The sequence below is a fragment of the Trachypithecus francoisi genome, unplaced genomic scaffold (assembly GCF_009764315.1).
Source record: "Trachypithecus francoisi isolate TF-2019V2 unplaced genomic scaffold, Tfra_2.0 Lachesis_group6, whole genome shotgun sequence".
Lineage (NCBI taxonomy): Eukaryota > Metazoa > Chordata > Mammalia > Primates > Cercopithecidae > Trachypithecus > Trachypithecus francoisi.
In genome coordinates, this window is record NW_022681471.1 from 43,844,259 (window position 1) to 43,861,864 (window position 17,606).

General features: G+C 35.5%; 1 protein-coding gene across 1 annotated transcript in view; it reads right to left on the bottom strand.

Moving 5' to 3' along the window:
• Positions 1-17,606, bottom strand: part of COL4A5 (collagen type IV alpha 5 chain) — a 273,437-nt gene that overhangs the window by 64,376 nt on the left and 191,455 nt on the right. The window contains 2 exon segments of the mRNA XM_033201238.1: positions 15,776-15,915; positions 16,331-16,420. Of these exon segments, the coding sequence (XP_033057129.1) occupies positions 15,776-15,915; positions 16,331-16,420 (230 nt within the window).

Consider the following 17,606-nt stretch of genomic DNA (forward strand, 5'->3'; position numbering starts at 1 on the left):
CTAGACTTTTTTTGTTGTTAATTTTTTAATTACCATTTCAATCTTGCGACTTGTTATTGGTCTGCTCAGGGTGTCTCATTCTTCCTGATTTAAGATGGGAGGGTTTTATTTTTCCAGGAATTCAGTCATCTCTCCTAGGTTTTGTAGTTTATGTGCATAAAGGTGTTCATAGTAGCCTTGAATAATATTTCAGTGGTGTCAGTTGTAATATCTCCTGTGTCATTTCTTCATGAGGTTCTTTGGATTTTCTCTCTTCTTTTCTTGGTTAATCTTGCTAATGGTCTATCAATTTTATTTATCTTTTCAAAGAACCAGCTATTTGTTTCATTTATCTTTTGTAATTTTTTTTTGTGTGTGTCAATTTCATTTAGTTCTGTTCTGATCTTGGTGATTTCCTTTCTTCTGCTGGGTTTGGGTTTGATTTGTTCTTGTTTCTCTAGTTCCTTGAAGTGTGACCTTAGAATGTCAGTTTCTGCTCTTTCAGTCTTTTTGATGTAAGCATTTAGGGCTAAGAACTTTCCTCTTTGCACCACCTTTGCCGTATCCCAAAGGTTTTGATCGGTTATATCATTATTATCTTTCAGTTCAAATAATTTTTAAATTTCCATCTTGATTTCGTTTTTGACCCAATGCTCATTTAGGAGCAGGTTTCTTTTCTTTTTCTTTTTTTTTCCTTGAAGATGGAGTCTTGTTCTGTCACTCAGGCTGGAGTGCAGTGACACAATCTCAGCTTACTGCAACCTCCACCTCCCAGGTTCAAGCGATTCTCCTGCCTTGGCCTCCTGAGTAGCTGGGATTACAGGCACCTGCCACCATGCCCAGCTATTTTTTGTATTTTTAGTAGACACAAGGTTTCACCATGTTGGCCAGGCTGGTCTCGAACTCCTGACCTCAGGTGATCCACCCAAGTTGGCTTCTCAAAGTGCTGGGATTACAGGCGTAAGCCACCATGCCCGGTCCAAGAGGAAGTTATTTAAAGTCCATGTATTTGCAGGTTCCTTTTGGATTTGATTTCCAGTTTTATTCCACTGTGGTCTGAGAGTGCTTGACATGATTTCAATTTTCTTCAATTTATTGAGGCTTGTTTTATGGCCTATCATATGGTCTATCTTGGAGAAAGTTCATGGACTTTTTGAATAGAATGTGTATTCTGTGGTTGTTCGATGGAATGTTCTGTATGTATCTGTTAAGTCCATTTGTTCCAAGGTATAGTTTAAATCTAGTGTTTCTTTGTTGACTTTCTGTTTTGATGACCTGTCTAGTGTTGTCAGTGGAGGATTGAAGTCCCTCAATATTATTGTGTTGCTGTCTATCTCATTTCTTAGGTCTATTAGTAATTGTTTTACAAATTTGGGAGCTCCAGTGTTAGGTGCATGTATATTTAGGATTATGATATTTTCCTGTTGGACAAGGTCCTTTAGAATTATATAATGTCCCTCTTTGCCTCTTTTAACTGTTGTTGCTATAAAGTTTATTTTGTCTGATACAACAATAGCTACTCTTGCTCGCTTTTGGTGTCTATTTGCATGAAAGGCTTTTTTTCCACCCCTTTACTTTAAGTTTATGTGAGTCCTTATGTGTTAGGTGAGTGTCCTGAAGGCAGTAGATCATTGGTTGGTGAGTTCTTATCCATTCTGCAGTTCTGTATCTTTTAAGTAGAGCATTTAGGCCATTTACACTCAATGTTAGTATTCAGATGTGAGGTACCACTGCATTCATCATGCTATTTGTTGCCTGTGTACCTTGGTATTTTCGGGGTTTTTATTTTTGCCTTTTAACCTGTAGTTTTGTTTTGTAGGTCCTGTGTGATTTATGCTTTAAAGAGGTTCTGTTTTGATGTGTTTCCAGGATTTGTTTCAAGTTTTAGAGCTCCTTTCTTCAGTTCTTGTTGTGGTGGCTTGGTAGTGGTGAATTCTCTCAACATTTGTTTGTGTGAAAATGACTGTATCTTTCCTTAATATATGATGCCTAGTTTCACTGGATACAAAATTCTTGGCTGATAATTGTTTTGTTTGAGGAGGCTGAAGGTAGGGCCCCAATCCCTTTGAGCTTGTAGGGTTTCTGCTGAGAATTCTGCTGTTGATCTGATAGGTTTTACTTTATAGGTTACCTAGTGCTTTGTGTCACAGCTCTTAAGATTCTTTCTTTCATCTTATCTTTAGATTACCTGATGACAATGTCCCTGGGCAATGATTGTTTTGTGATGAATTTCCCAGGTGTTATTTGTGCTTCTTGTATTTGAATGTTTAGGTCTCTAGCAAGGCTGGGGAAGTTTTCCTTAATTATTCCCCAAATATGTTTTCCAAACTTTTAGATTTATCTTCTTCCTCATAAACACCAATTATTCTTAGGTTTGGTTGCTTAACATAATCCCAGACTTCTTGGAGGCTTTGTTTATATTTTCTTATTCTTTTTCTTTGTCTTTGTTGGATTTGGGTTAATTTGAAGACCTTGTCTTTGAGCTCTGAATTTATTTCTTCTACTTGTTCAGTTCTATTGCTGAGACTTTCCAGAGCATTTTGCATTTCTATAAGTGTGTTCATTGTTTCCTGAAGTTTTGATTGTTTTTATTTATACTATCTATTTTCTTTAATATTTCTCCCTTCACCTGTTGTATCATTTTTTGGATTTCTTTACACTGGGCTTCACCTTTCTCTGGTGCCTCCCTGATTAGCTTAATAAGTAACCTCCTGAATTCTTTTTCAGGTAAATCAGGGCTTTCTTCTTGTTTGGGTCCATTATTGGTGAACTAGTGTGACTTTTTTTGGTGGGGGAGGCACAGGGTGTTAAAGAGCCTTGTTTTTTCACATTACCGGAGTTGGTTTTCTGGTTCCTTCTCATTTGGGTAGGCTCTGTCATAGGGTAGGTCTAGGGCTGAAGGCTGTTCAGATCTTTTTGTCCTATGGGATGTTCCCTTGATGTAGTGCTCTCCCCCTTTTCCTATGGATGTGGCTTCATGTGAGTGGCACTGCAGTGATTGTTGTCTGTCTTCTCGGTTTAACCACCCAGAAAGTCTATCCAGCTCTCGGCTGGTACTGAGAATTGTCTGCACAAAGTCCTGTGATGTGAACCATCTATGGTCTCTCAGCCATGGGTATGAGCACCTGTTCCAGTGGAGGTGGCAGGGGGTGAAATGTACTCTGTGAGGGTTCTTATCTTTGGTGGTTTAATGCTCTATTTTGGGGCTGGTTGGCTTCCTGCCAGGAGGTGGCACTTTCCAGAGAGCATCAGCTGTGGTAGTATGGAGAGGAACCAGAGGTAGGTGGGGTCCTAGAACTCTCAAGATTTTATGCCCTTTGTTTTCAGCTACTAGGGTGGATACAGAAGGCCCAACAGTTGGAGGCAGGGCTAGGGACCTCTAAGCTTAGACCTTCCTTGGGCAGGTGTTGTTGTGGGGGATAGGGGTGAGGTTCCCAGGTCAATGGGGTTGTGTACCTAGGAGGATTATGGCTGCCTCTGCTGAGTCATGCAGGTTGTCAGAGAAGTGGGGGAAAACCAGCAATCACAGGCCTCACCCAGCTCCCACACAAATCAAAGGACAGATCTTACTCCCACCATGCCCCTATTAACAGTCCCAAGTCTGTTTCCAGGTGGTGGGTGAGCAGCGCTTGAGAACTTGCCCCAGGCTACCTGCCTCCAAGTTGCAAAAGAAAAGGGCTTGGTTCTTCCCCCATCTGTGGAGTCTGCACACTGGATTCATGCCCTCCCCTGAGTTCTGGCCAGGAGGCTTCTCGCCTGGTTCAAATTGTTACAAAGTTCAGCTGGAGGCTTCCTTCTCCCTATGGTGCTTTCCTCCACTCCTCTGGCTGCCCTCCCGATGGATCCCTGTGGTGCCAGGCAGGAATGGCCTGCTTGGTGACCCAGCAAGCTTCCAGGGCCTTTCCTGCTGCTTCCTCTACCCCTGTATTTCACTCGGCTCTCTAAGTGGACTCAGCTCCAGGTAAGGTCAGAAACTTCTCCCACGAACAGACCTCCAGTTTCTCCAGTGGGGGTGTGTATTTGGGAGAGAAGGATCTTCACTTTCCACTTCTGTATTTGGGGCACTCACAGTATTTGGAGTGTCTCCCGGGTCCTGCAAGAGAAGTCCACTTCCTTCAGAGGGGCTGCACATCCTCTTGTGATTACTGTTTTGTTGTTGCAGTTGATCTGGAACTAAATTCACAATGCATGCCTCTGTATGCTGCTCTGTCTGTCCAAGTTGGAGCTGCGATCTAGTCCTGTCTCCTGTCCACCATGATGATCCTCACTCTCCTCAATTTTCTCTGGGATAGCACACTTTGTTTAGCCATTCTTGTGTTTTGGATTTTCTTCACTTTTTGGCTGCTGTGAACATTCATGTACAAGTTTCTGTGCAGAAATACAGCTTCATTTCTCTTGGGAAAATACCTAGGAGTGGAATTGCTGTGTCATATGATAACTCTTTATTTAACTTTCTGAGGCACTGTCAAATATTTTTTCACAGAAGCTGCATCATTTTACATTACCATTGGCAATGCAAAAGGGTTCCAATTTCTTCACATCCTTGCCAACATTTGTTATTTTCTCTCTTTATTATGTCTACTCAAGTGTGAAGTGGTATCTCAATGTGGTTTTCTTTTGCATTTTCATAATGACTAATGAGGTTAAACACCTTTTCATGTACATATTGGCCATTTGTACATCTTTCTTGAAGAAATAGCTATTCATTTGTTCATTTTTTCACTTAAAAATATTTTATTTGTAACTGATAAAAACTATATACATTTATAGAGTATAATGTGATGCTATGGTACATATATACATTGTGAAATGATTAAATCAAGCTAATTAATATTTTCATTTTGTGTGGCTTTTTATTGTATCAAAATATACAAAACATAAATCTTACCTTTTAAATTTTTTTAAGGGTATAGTTCTGTGGCATAAACATTCACACTGTTTTGCAACCATCACCACCATACATCTCCAGAATTTTTTTATCATCCCAAACTGAAACCTTATACTCATATCCACAATGAAATTAGTTACCACATCTAGCACTTCACCTAGTTACAGTTTTTTTTTTTCAGTGTGTGGTGAAAGCAATTAAGATCTACTCTCAACAAATTTCAAGTATACAACACGATATTTTAAACTATAGTGCCCATGCTGTACCTTTGATCCCTAGAGTTTATTCATCTTATAACTAACCAAATGTTTGTACCCTTTGGCCAATATCTCTTTATTTTCCCCTTCCCCAAACCTAAGCAATTACCATTCTACTTTCTGTCTGTATGAAATTGACTGTTCTAGGTAGCTCATATAACTCGGGTCACGTAATATTTGTCTTTTTATAACTGGCTTATTTCACTTAGCATAACGGCTTCAAAGTTAATCCATGTTGTAGTATGTATCAGAATATTATTCCATTTTAAGGTCAAATAATATCTATTCTATGTGCATACCACATTTTATTACACATTCCTCTATTAATGGACATTTGGGATGCTTCCACCTTTTGACTTGTGAATGATGTTGCTGTAAGCATGGCTACAAAACCATCTGTTTAGGCCCCATTTTTGTTTTCAATTATGTTAGATATATCTCCAGAAGTGAAATTGCTAGATCATACAATAATTCTGTGTTTAAATTTTTGAAGAACTGCCATACTGTTTTCCATAGTGGCTGCACAATTTTACATTCCTACTAGCAATACACAAGAGTTCCAACTTCTCCAGATCCTCACTGACACTTGTTATTTACTGTTTTTTATATAATAGCCTTCTTAATGGGTATGAAGTGTTATCTCACTGTGAAATTGATTTGTATTTCCCTAATGATTAGTGATGTTAACCATCTTCTAATGTACTAATTTGCCATTTGTATATAATCTTTGGAGAAAGGCCTATTCAAGTCATTTGCTTATTTCTGAATTGGGTTGTTTGATGACTTTTGTTATAGACTTGTAAGAGTTCTTTTTAAAATTCTGGAAATTAATCTTTTCACCAGATATACAATTTACAAACATTTTCTTCCATCCCATGAGTTGCCTTTTCACTCTATTAGTAGTGTTCTTGGATGCACAAAAGTTTATAATTTTGATGTTGTCCAATTTATCTGTTTTTTCTTTTGTTGCTTGTGATTTCAGTGTCATATCCAAGAAATCATTGAAAAAAATCTAATGTCATGAGGCATGTTGCCCCATGTTTTCTTCTAAGAGTTTTATAGTTTTAGGTCTTACATTTAGGTCTTCGATGCTTTTTGAATTAATTTTATATGTGATGTAAGGAAAGGGTTCAACTTCATTCTTCTCTATATGGACATTCATTTTACCCAGCACCCATTTGTTGAACACCTTTCCCCATTGAGCACCCTTGTCAAAGACCATTCAACTACAAACCAGAGATTTTATCTCTGGTCTCCCTATTACATTGGTCTATTTGCTGTCTTTATGTCAGTACCACACTGCTTTGATTACTGTAACTTTGTAAAATGTTTTGAAATAAAACATTATTCAGCTGCTGTGAAAAAATATTTGACAGTGCCTCAAAAAGTTAAATAAAGAGTTATCATATGACTCAGCAATTCCAATCCTAGGTATTTTACTAAGAGAAATGAAGTTGTATTTCTGCACAGAAACACTTCATTCTGTTAGTGTGATAATGTATTACACTAATGATTTTTGTATGTTGAACTGTCCTTGCATCCCAGGAATAAATCTCTCTTGACCATGGCATATAATCCTTTTAATATGCTGTTGATTCAGTATGCTAGTATTTTGTTAAGGATTTTTTGCATCAATATTCATAAGGGATTTTAGTCTGTAGCTTTCTTTTATTGTAGTGTCTTTGTCTGGATTTGGTATCAGGGTAATCCAGGCATAATATAATGAGTTTGGAAGTGTTCCTTCGACTTCAATTTTTGGAAGACCTTGAAAACAAATGCTGTTAATCCTTCTTTAATTGTTTGGAAAATATTTGGGAGGCTGAAGATCACTTGAGCCCACAAGGAAAAGGCTGCAATGAGCCATAACTGCACCACTGCACTCCATCCAGTATGGGCAAAATAGTGAGATCCTGTCTCAAAAAAAAAAAAAAAAAAAAAAATGATTGGTAGAATTCACTGGTGTAGCCATCTGGTCCTGAGCTTTTCTTTATTGGAAGGTTTTTGATTACTGAGTCAATCTTCTTACTCAATTTAGGTCTATTCATATAATCTACTTCTATGATTCAGTCTTGGTAGATTGTGCCTTTTTAGGAATTTGCACACTTCATCCAGGTTATCTAATTTGTTAGCAAACGCCTGTTCATAGCAGTCTCATATATTTTTAGTTCTGTAAGATTGGTAGTAATGTCTCCTCTTTTATTTCTGATTTTAGTTATTTGAGTCTTCTTTCTTTTTCTCTTAGCAAAGTTAGCTAAAACTTTTTCTATTTTATTATCTTTTTGAAGAAACAACTTTTAGTTTTGTTGACTTCATCTGTGATTTTTTAGTTCTGTATTTTTTTTTATGTCTGCTTTAATCTTTATTATTTCTTTCTTTCTGCTAGTTTTGGATTTAGTTTTTCTTTTTCTAGTTCTTTAAGATGTAAAGTTAGGTTTTTGATTTGAGATGTTTATTCTCTAATGTAAGTATTTACAGCTATTAATTTCCCATTTAGCATTGCTTTCAGTGCATCCTGTAAGTTTTGGTATGTTGTGGTTTCATCTTCATTTGTCTCATTATATTTTCTGCCAGACTTGGTAGCTCATGCCTGTAATCCCAGCACTTTGGGAGGCCAAGGAGGGTGGATTGCTTCAGGTCAGGAGTTCAAGACCACCTGGCCAACATGGCAAAACCCCATCTCTACAAAAAATTAGCTAAGCATGGTGGTGTGTATCTGTAATCCCAGCTACTCAGGAGGGTGAGGCATGAGAATCGCTTGAGCCTGGAAGGCAGAGGTTGCAGTGAGCCACAATCACGCCACTGCACTCCAACCTGGATAACAGAAAAAGATTCCGTCAAAAAAAAAAAAGACAAGACATTATATTTTCTAATTACCCTCGTGATTTCTTCTTTGTCTCACTGGTTCAGGGCGTCTTGTTTAATTTACACACATTTGTAGATTTTCCAGTTTACTTTCTGCCATGGATTTCTAATTTCACTCTATCATGATTAAAAAATACACGCTGTGTGGTTTTAATCTTTTTAAGTGTATGAAGACTTATTTTGTGTCCTAATATATTGTCCATTCTGGAGAATGTTCCATGTGCAGTTGCAAAAATGTATATTCTGCATTTTTCTTGGATAGAATATTTTGTATATGTTTGTTAGGTTCAGTTCACTTTGTGCACTTTTAAAAACTGAGTTATTGCTTTCTGTTGAATTATAAGAATTCTTTATATATTCTTTATACAAATCCTTTATCTTATATATGCTTTGCAAATATTTTCTTTCATCTCGTGTGCTGTCTTTTCACTTTTGGTATCATTTGCAGCAGAAAACATATTAAATTTTAATATAGCCCGATTTATTTTTTCTTTAGTTGTTTGTGCTTTTAGTGTCATAGCTAAGAAACCATTACCTAATGAATTTTAATATAGCCCAATTTATTTTTCCTTTAGTTGTTTGTGCTTTTAGTGTCATAGCTAAGAAACCATTACCTAATGCAAGGTCACAAGAATTTAGTCATTTTTTTATCCTAATATGTTTATGGTTTAGCTCTTATATTTAGGTCAGTAATCCAGTTGGAGTTAATATTTGTATACAGTATGAGATAGGGGTCCAGATTCATTCTTTTGCAGATAGGTATCCTTTTTTCCCAGAATCATTTGATTTTTGTTTTGTTTCTTATTTTAGATCCAGGGGTTACGTATGCAGGTGTGTTACATGGGTATATTATGTGATGTTGATGTTTGGGCTTCTAATGTTCCCATTGCCCAAGTAGTGAACATAGTACTCAACAGGTTTGTCGACACTTCCCCCACTCCCTACCCCTTTTTGGAATACCTAGAATTTATTGTTCCCTTCTTTGTGTCCATGTATACCCAATGCTTACCTCCAAACTTTAAGTGAGAATATGTGCTATTTGGTTTTCTGCTTCTGCATTAATTTGCTTAGGATACTGGCCTCCAGCTACATCCATGTTCCAGCATCATTTGTTGAAAAGACTATTTTTAACCCCCTTTAAACGGTTTTGGTACCTATGTTGAAAATCAGTTGACCAAAAATATATGGGTATTCTGGACTCTATCTATTCCATCAATCTCTATGTCTATCCAGTGCTGGTATCATAGTTGTAGTAAGTTTTGAAATCCAGAAGAGTGAGTCCTCCAAATCTGTTCTTTTCAAGATTTCTTTAACTATTCTGGGTTCCTTGCACTTCCATATGAATTTTAGGATACACTTGTCAATTTCAGCATAAAAGCCATCTGGGATTATGAAAGGGATGAATCTGTAGTATGATTAGATTTTAAAAAGGAATGATGAAGGTTAGAATCATTACACTATATTAAAAGAACATTACAGATTCGTATAGTTCCATAGAATCATTATATTGAGAATTCCAGAAATTTTAGACACTACCTACTCCAGCCCTTTCATTTTAGATGAAAAGAAATACTATAATTTGAACAGTGTCTCCCTTCTTCTCATATAACTTACAATACAGAGCACACATCTTTTCTATGCCTTGGCACAGAAATTGTCTCACTGTTTCTAAACTGAGATTAGCTTCCGGCACGTTAACCTTTATACTTTCAAACTTGTAAAATATCTCCAAGAGTTCCTTTAATGTGAAATTTGTGATGGCAACACTTCCTCTGTGACATCTTCATCCTTTCCATTAGTGCTCCTTTCCTAATTTATGTTGATAAGTTTGCCTTCACTAAGTTCCTTAGCTGCATATCTAGAGTCTCTCAAATGGTGGCAGTGTCTACATTTCTATGGTTGGCTATTTCTTCTATAACCCCATTTACTTTAGATTCAAACCTTACTTCCAGTGTTATCACTTTCCTTTTTTTTTTTGCTGCAGTTTCTTCTTTGTTGGCTAATTTTCTCTTTTGATTATGCATTTTTGTAAAATGTCACATTGGTTTACCACTGGGAGACAAGAAGGTGACACAACTAAATGCTTTACTGTCAGTGCATAAACTGAACAGATGCATGGTTACTAATTAGTGACAGAATTTGAAAGAAGTGAAATTACTGACCACTGATTGTAATGCACATCTGTTATTTAGATGGTGATTTATAAATGGAAGAGCTAATATATCATAGCAACTAAAATTTAAACAATGCTGTTGTGGATCGGTGTTAAGTAATGATAACTGAAATTTGTGCATATCAGAACTGTGCAAAGCAAAGATCACCTGTACCTAATAGAACTGAGCTAAAAAATCTTATTTTTTCAACATGTCACTATTTTAAGGTATAATAATACCATCTGAAACAACAGACTACTTTACAATATTTCTACAGTAGCATCTTTGTTAAGTTTCCAAATTTAGTGTAAAATTTGCTTACTGAAATATACTTGTAGGTCACACAGAAAAACTAAAAACTAACCTCTTGCTTGTAGAGTTGAATATACTTTGGACATTTACCAATTAAACCATATTTTTCTGCTACCATCCATTAAAAATCTAGAGACAATTTATTATGGTAATTTTGGTTCCATTAGTAAAATGTTAAAATTCACTCATTCCAGAAAAAAAATTCATGAACAATTTGGAAAAAAGAATTTAAATAGAATTTTATACCAGTGAGTAAAGAATTGAGTTTGTAACAAATGAGGCTCAGTCAACTGGATATTTATTAGGGAAAAAAAATAAAGTTAGTTTCTCACCTCACACAACATACAGAAAAATTCAGATGCATTAAAATGCAAATGTATAGAATGAAACCATGAAAATTCTGTAAGAAATATATAAATCTATTTTTCTAATCTCAGATGTAGAAGTCTTCATAAGTAGAAGATTTTTTTTCCAAAAAATCCTAAAATCTATGTGACAAGCCTCAAACTTTCCTTACCTCTTCCTCCCTCTCCCCCGCAATTGATGAATTTCCTGTTTCAACAACAAAATATAAACAATCAGAAAACTATGATCCTGAGACTCTGCTGGAGTTGCTTATCAGATTAAGGAGATTTTGGGCCGAGACGATGGGGTTTTCTAAATAAACAATCAGGTCATCTGCAAACAGGGACAATTTGACTTCCTCTTTTCCTAACTGAATAGCCTTTATTTCTTTCTCTTGCCTAATTGCCCTGGCCAGAACTTCCAACACTATGTGGAATAGGAGTGGTGAGAGAGGGCATCCCTGTCTTGTGCCAGTTTTCAAAGGGAATTCTTGCAGTTTTTGCCCATTCAGTATGATATTGGCTCTGGATTTGTCATAAATAGCTCTTATTATTTTGAGATACGTTCCATCAATTCCTGGTTTATTGGCAGTTTTTAGCATGAAGGGCTGTTGAATGTTGTCAACGGCCTTTTCTGCATCTATTAAGATAATCATGTGGTTTTTGTCTTTGGTTCTGTTTATATGATGGATTACGTTTATTTATTTGCATATGTTGAACCAGCCTTGCATCACGGGGTGAAGCCAACTTGATCTTGGTGGATAAGCTTTTCGATGTGCTGCTGGATTCGGTTTGCCAGTATTTTACTGAGGATTTTTGCATCGATGTTCATCAGGGATATTGGTCTAAAATTCTCTTTTTTTGTTGTGTCTCTGTCAGGCTTTTATATCAGGATGATGCTGGCCTCAAAAAATGAGTTAGGGAGGATTCCCCCTTTTTCTATTGATTGGAATAGTTTCAGAAGGAATGGTACCAGCTCCTGTTTGTACTTCTGGTAGAATTCGGTTGTGAATCCATCTGGTCCTGGACTTTTTTTTGGTTGGTAGGCTATTAATTATTGACTTAATGTCAGAGCCTGTTATTGGTCTATTCCTCAAGGATCTAGAACTAGAAATACCATTTGACCCAGCCATCCCATTACTGGGGATATACCCAAAGGATTATAAATCACGCTGCTATAAAGACACATGCACACGTATGTTTATTGTGGCACTATTCACAATAGCAAAGACTTGGAACCAACCCAAATGTCCATCAATGATAGACTGGATTAAGAAAATATGGCACATATACACCATGGAATACTATGCAGCCATAAAAAAGGATGAGTTCTTGTCCTTTGTAGGGACATGGATGTAGCTGGAAACTATCATTCTGAGCAAACTATTGCAAAGACAGAAAACCAAACGCCGCATGCGCTCACTCATAGGTAGGAATTGAACAATGAGAACACTTGGACACAGGAAGGGGAACATCACACACTGGGCCTGTCTGGGGTGGGGGAATGGGGGAGGGGTAGCATTAGGAGAAATATCTAATGTAAATGATGAGTTAATGGGTGCAGCAAACCAATACGACACGTGTATACCTATGTAACAAACCTGCACGTTGTGCACATGAACCCTAGAACTTAAAGTATAATAAAATAAATAAATAAGTAAATAAATAATAAAATAAATAAAAATAAAATAAAAACTATGCTCCTGATCTTTCTCACTAAACCCGCTTTTTTCAAAGTTTTTCTATTTTAGTATATAGCAACTGCATTCTATTTCCTCAGGATAAAAACTGGAGTCATTCTTGATTCCTCTCTCTCATATTCAATACACAAATCTTCCTAGCTTGACATATATAATATATTCAGAATCTGTCCATTTCTTATCAATTCCCCTGCTACTATCTTGATCTAAGTCATCAACACTGTTAGCCTGCATTATTTAAATATCATCATAACTGGTTTCCCTGCTTTCATCCTTGCTCCTCTACGATCTCTTTCCAAAACAAGTGTTGTGATAGTTCTTAAAATTAACGTACAATCATGTTAACTCTTTCCATTTGCTCCCCAATTCACTCAGGAGTAAAAAGCCCCTACTATGATGACCTATATGACACTAGATAATCTTTCCCCCATTACCAATCTAATCTCATCTCCTACTTAGTTTCACCTCACTCATTCTGTTTAACACAATGGCCTCATTTATGTTTCTCAAACATGTCAGGTATGCTCACACCTCAGGGTTTTTGTATGACTTAGTCTCTTACTGCAATGAGGTCATTGCTCTATCTTATCAGAGACACCTTCCCTTAGTAACCTATTTCAAAATATAACAATTTCCAGAAATTCCTATCATCAAGTCTTGCTTTACTTTTCATCATGAGATTTATCACGTTCTAACATAATACAGACTTATTTATTTTGTTTATTGTATGACTCCTTGACTAAATATAAGCTCCATGAAGGCAGTGAAAGTTTGTCTGTTTTGTTCAGGCTGTATCTCCAGCACCTAAAACAGTACCTGGTACATCATACATACTCAATAGATATTTTGTGAATGAATAAATAAATGAGTACATAATTTGCCTATGTAAAAATTTCAAACATCTACATAATGAAATGCACAGTAAACATGCTATAAGACAAACAACTGACTGGGAGAAAATATTTGCAACAAATATAACAGACAGTGGATGCATCTTCACTATTTATAATGTACTTTTACAAATCAGTAGGAAATACATAACCAAGTCCTCTCCTAAAAAAGTGAGGCAAAGAGTATAAATAGACAATTTACAAAAGAGTTAAAAACATCTGAAACCCCACTTGTAATCAGGAAAATTCAAATATAAACAATAATGATACACTACTTTTCACCCATTAGATTGGTAAAAATTTTAAGTTGGTAACATCCAATATCTGTAGAATGAGGAAAAAATCTCTTATACTAATCATGAAAGTATAAAGGTATAGAGTTATTTAATCAAAAAATTTGGCAGTAGATATAGATATTGAAAAGGCACATATATGCTGGGTTCTAGCAACTGCTCAAATTTATTCTATCGTGATATTTACCAAAGATTCTTAAGATATGTATGTAAGAATATGGATAAGAATCTTCAGTGCAAAATATGTTTGTAATCATGAACCTAGAAATAATTTAGTATTCAAAATAAGTTAAATTATTTATAGTGAACCCCCAGAAAAATACTGTATAATTATGAAAAGTAATTAGGCATACATTTATAGGCAGATAAAGAAAGTTTGTCAAGATTTACTAAGTGATGACAGCTAGGTACAGAGCAGATGTAAAGTATAATTTTGTGTGTATAAATTAATATATGAGAAAACATCTATATTTGGAAGGTCCAGCATTATTTCATGTATCAATAATTTGGAAAAAATACTTACAATTTTAATTGTAATATGCTTTCCATCATAATAAGATGCATTCCAACATCAGATATTTTTTGGATGTAAAAAATGAGTATTAAAATTGATGAAATATTGTATATGCATGCATATAAATGCATTTAGAAAACCTTTCTTAACGAATACGTGAGAAACTACTAAAAGTGGTTACCCTGGAGAAGAAGAACTGGGGAGTTGGGGTTTGTGAACATGTAAAAAGCAAACTTTTTATTTTAAATCTTTTCATACTGGTTGTATTTTAAAATCAAGTTCATATGTTACATTATTATAAATGTTTTAAAAAGCCAAAAATTTAAATGTACTTATCCTTTGATCCAACAATTTCACTTTTATGAAACTATACATTATAATAGCTGCATATATGTCCACAGATATAATGTACAACGACAAAGAAAATTGTCTAAGATATATTGAAAAAAGAAATAAAAAGGGGTAAGTGATAAAGCAAGGTATAGAATAGCATGCATACCATGATTCTACATATATCCAATGTGTAGAAAAAAACCCAAACTCTATATGTATATATATAAATGTGTAGAACAAGGAATTCAAATTTATATATTAACTATTGACAGTGGGCCTCTAAGAGGAAAGGAATGGTAAAAAGAGGATGGGGCATGAAGAAGATTTTCATTCTTACTCTCATATGTCTATATTATTTTTAGTAAAATCATATATTCATATGTCACTGGTAAAATACTACAGAGAAAATTAAAATTCACTTCAAGAAACTTTACATTGTTAAACGAAATGAACATGTAGAAACTTCTCTTGATTATCTCTTTATAAGACACTGATCAATTAGATGATCAAAATAAGTATTTTTATATAATATTAAAAGAAAAATTATCTTACATATAATTCAGTAATTCTTATATCAGTGGGAACTTTCACTATTTCCATGAAAACTGAATACCAAAATTCCTTTTCTAATACTCTTTAGGTCTGTGGTCTGACTACATGATTAAGGAGTTACTACCTTTTGACATGGAACTAAACAATTGTCAAATAAATTCCTGTTGAGTCCAGTGACTCTGAAACAAATTCTAAATTTGATTACTTGAGAAACACTGCCAAAGTTTTCACATTGAAGAGAGAAGCAGAGGGAATTGTAAAACTGTATTCAAAGGACTATCTCAGACATGCAGTTAAGAATACTACTACATTATCATTAACTGTCACTTTGCTTATAGGTCTTTTCAAATTAGTTAATAATATTGGGACAAAGACCAACAACTCCATCACTAAAAAGGGATGGACTAACAAGATCAGACAAAACTAGGCATTGAGATTATTGAAGTATACCCAGAAATTAATATAAAAGAAAAACAAAGAAACCAGAAAGATTTTTCTTTTTTTCTTTTTTTTGGACTGGCCACAAACCCTAAAACATATCTTCTTATCAACTAAGAGAAAAGAAAAGGAATAAATCTCTTATCCAGAATATACTATGTCATTCTATAGTTTGTTTAATGAAAACTTAGGAATGAGCATAGTATTAAAAAATTTCATATCTGCTCAAGTATATGCCTAAAGTATATGCCAAAGATTACCTTTGGACCAGGAAGACCTGGAAGACCAATGCTTGAAATACCAGGATCACCTTTGTCGCCTTTCTGTCCAGGTAATCCTGGGGAGCCAGGCTGTCCAGGAACTCCAGGAGGTCCAGGAGGCCCTTCCACACCCTGAGGCCCTGTTGAAAATAGGTAATATATAATATTTTACAAAATATGTTTTACTTGTGGCTTATCTAAGATGCATATGACCAAGCAAAAAGATTTTTAAAAAGCTCTGCAAACTCTGAGTCAGATAATAATGAGACTCACAAACAGAATTATGTGAAAGCCTACTTTTAAAGGAAGTTTAAATAAAAAAGGGTATAGCTGGAGAGAAGATGTTTGTGAATTCTAACTTTTAAGGTTTCTACAATTTTGTCCCTTAATTCCCATTTTAAATCTTTGTGTTACAAGAGAGCTCTACCCACTGATTACCTCAGATATTGTTTCAGTCTGATTCTATCAACACCAGTCTCTTTTCTGACAAAAAAAGAGATATTGAACCACCTTTCATTAATGGGACTAAATATTTGGAAGATTTTCATCACTCACCTGGAAAACCCATGTCGCCGATGGTTCCTTTAAGTCCAGGAGGTCCTATAAGACCTGGCTGTCCAGGGAGACCAGGGTTACCTTTGGGACCTAGAAAAGTCAAATTGGTAAAATTAAGACAATGCAGCAATTTTGGGGTTGTCTGGTTTCACAGAATGGGTAGTCATTAAAATGCAAACATGGGATTAGATGGATTAAATTTTAATATATTATTAAGGTCCACAGATAGAACCCAACATAAAACATCTCCTTGGGAACATATTACAATATAACCATGGTAATAGAGGTCTCCTAATATAACTTAAAAAAAAAATTAAAAAGTTACTAGAACACCTTGTTTCTTTCCCTAAAACGATTTCAATCACTTGAAGTGCTATTTGTTGTATGTGTACAACTACCCTTAATGTATTTTCACAGATAAATCCAATATAATAGTCTGTTTTTAAAAGATTCAGAAATGGGCTTCTCATGTAAAGCCTGATTATATGAGATCAGGAAGAGAAAAGGTGGTAACCTGTTACGATATAGTTTAGTACATTAGGCCAGGGAGAGATTAGAGATGGTGGACAGATACTGGGTAGGGACCCTGAACCGGCATGGCTGCTCTGTTTGTTCATTTTTCCTAGCACATAAGTGCTTGAGCTCTGTGATGTCATCTAGGTTTTTTCCTAGGACCACAGTATTGCCTTAAACCTTCTTTATTTTATTTTTTTCCTTTACAATGACTTCCAACTTGGTAAAGAGAATGCAGAAGATGTGAGGGAGAGATAGGAAGGGAGTTTCTCTTTCCAACTATACCAAGGCCATGTGGTGTCGAGTCTAGAGCAAATAACTGAACTTAAGGGACTTTGTAAGAATGGGGACCAGCTGCTCTTTATTTCCTTAGGAAACAAACTAAAAGAAAGTGGCTGAAGAAGAAACAAGAAAGAGTTTTGTTAGGAATAATGCTGTAACTGACTACCAAGATAATTTGTGAAATTTTCATGCTTAGAAATTCGAAAAAATAGAATCAATAGCCATCTGTTTTACATGGTTTAATGACTGACTTGTCTAAAGGCAAAAAGAAAAAAAAGCAGGACAAGATGAATTCTTCAGGCCTTCATGAGATAATTGTCTCATTTATATATTCCGCAATGTATGTAACAAAACACAACACCTTATTTGGATCACACTTCTGATTCTGTGTATACCCTGCTGCAACAAAAAGAAGAAACTGAATAATCAAGGCAAAATATCCTATAAATCTTGACTGCTGAAACTAGAGCCAAAGGGCAAT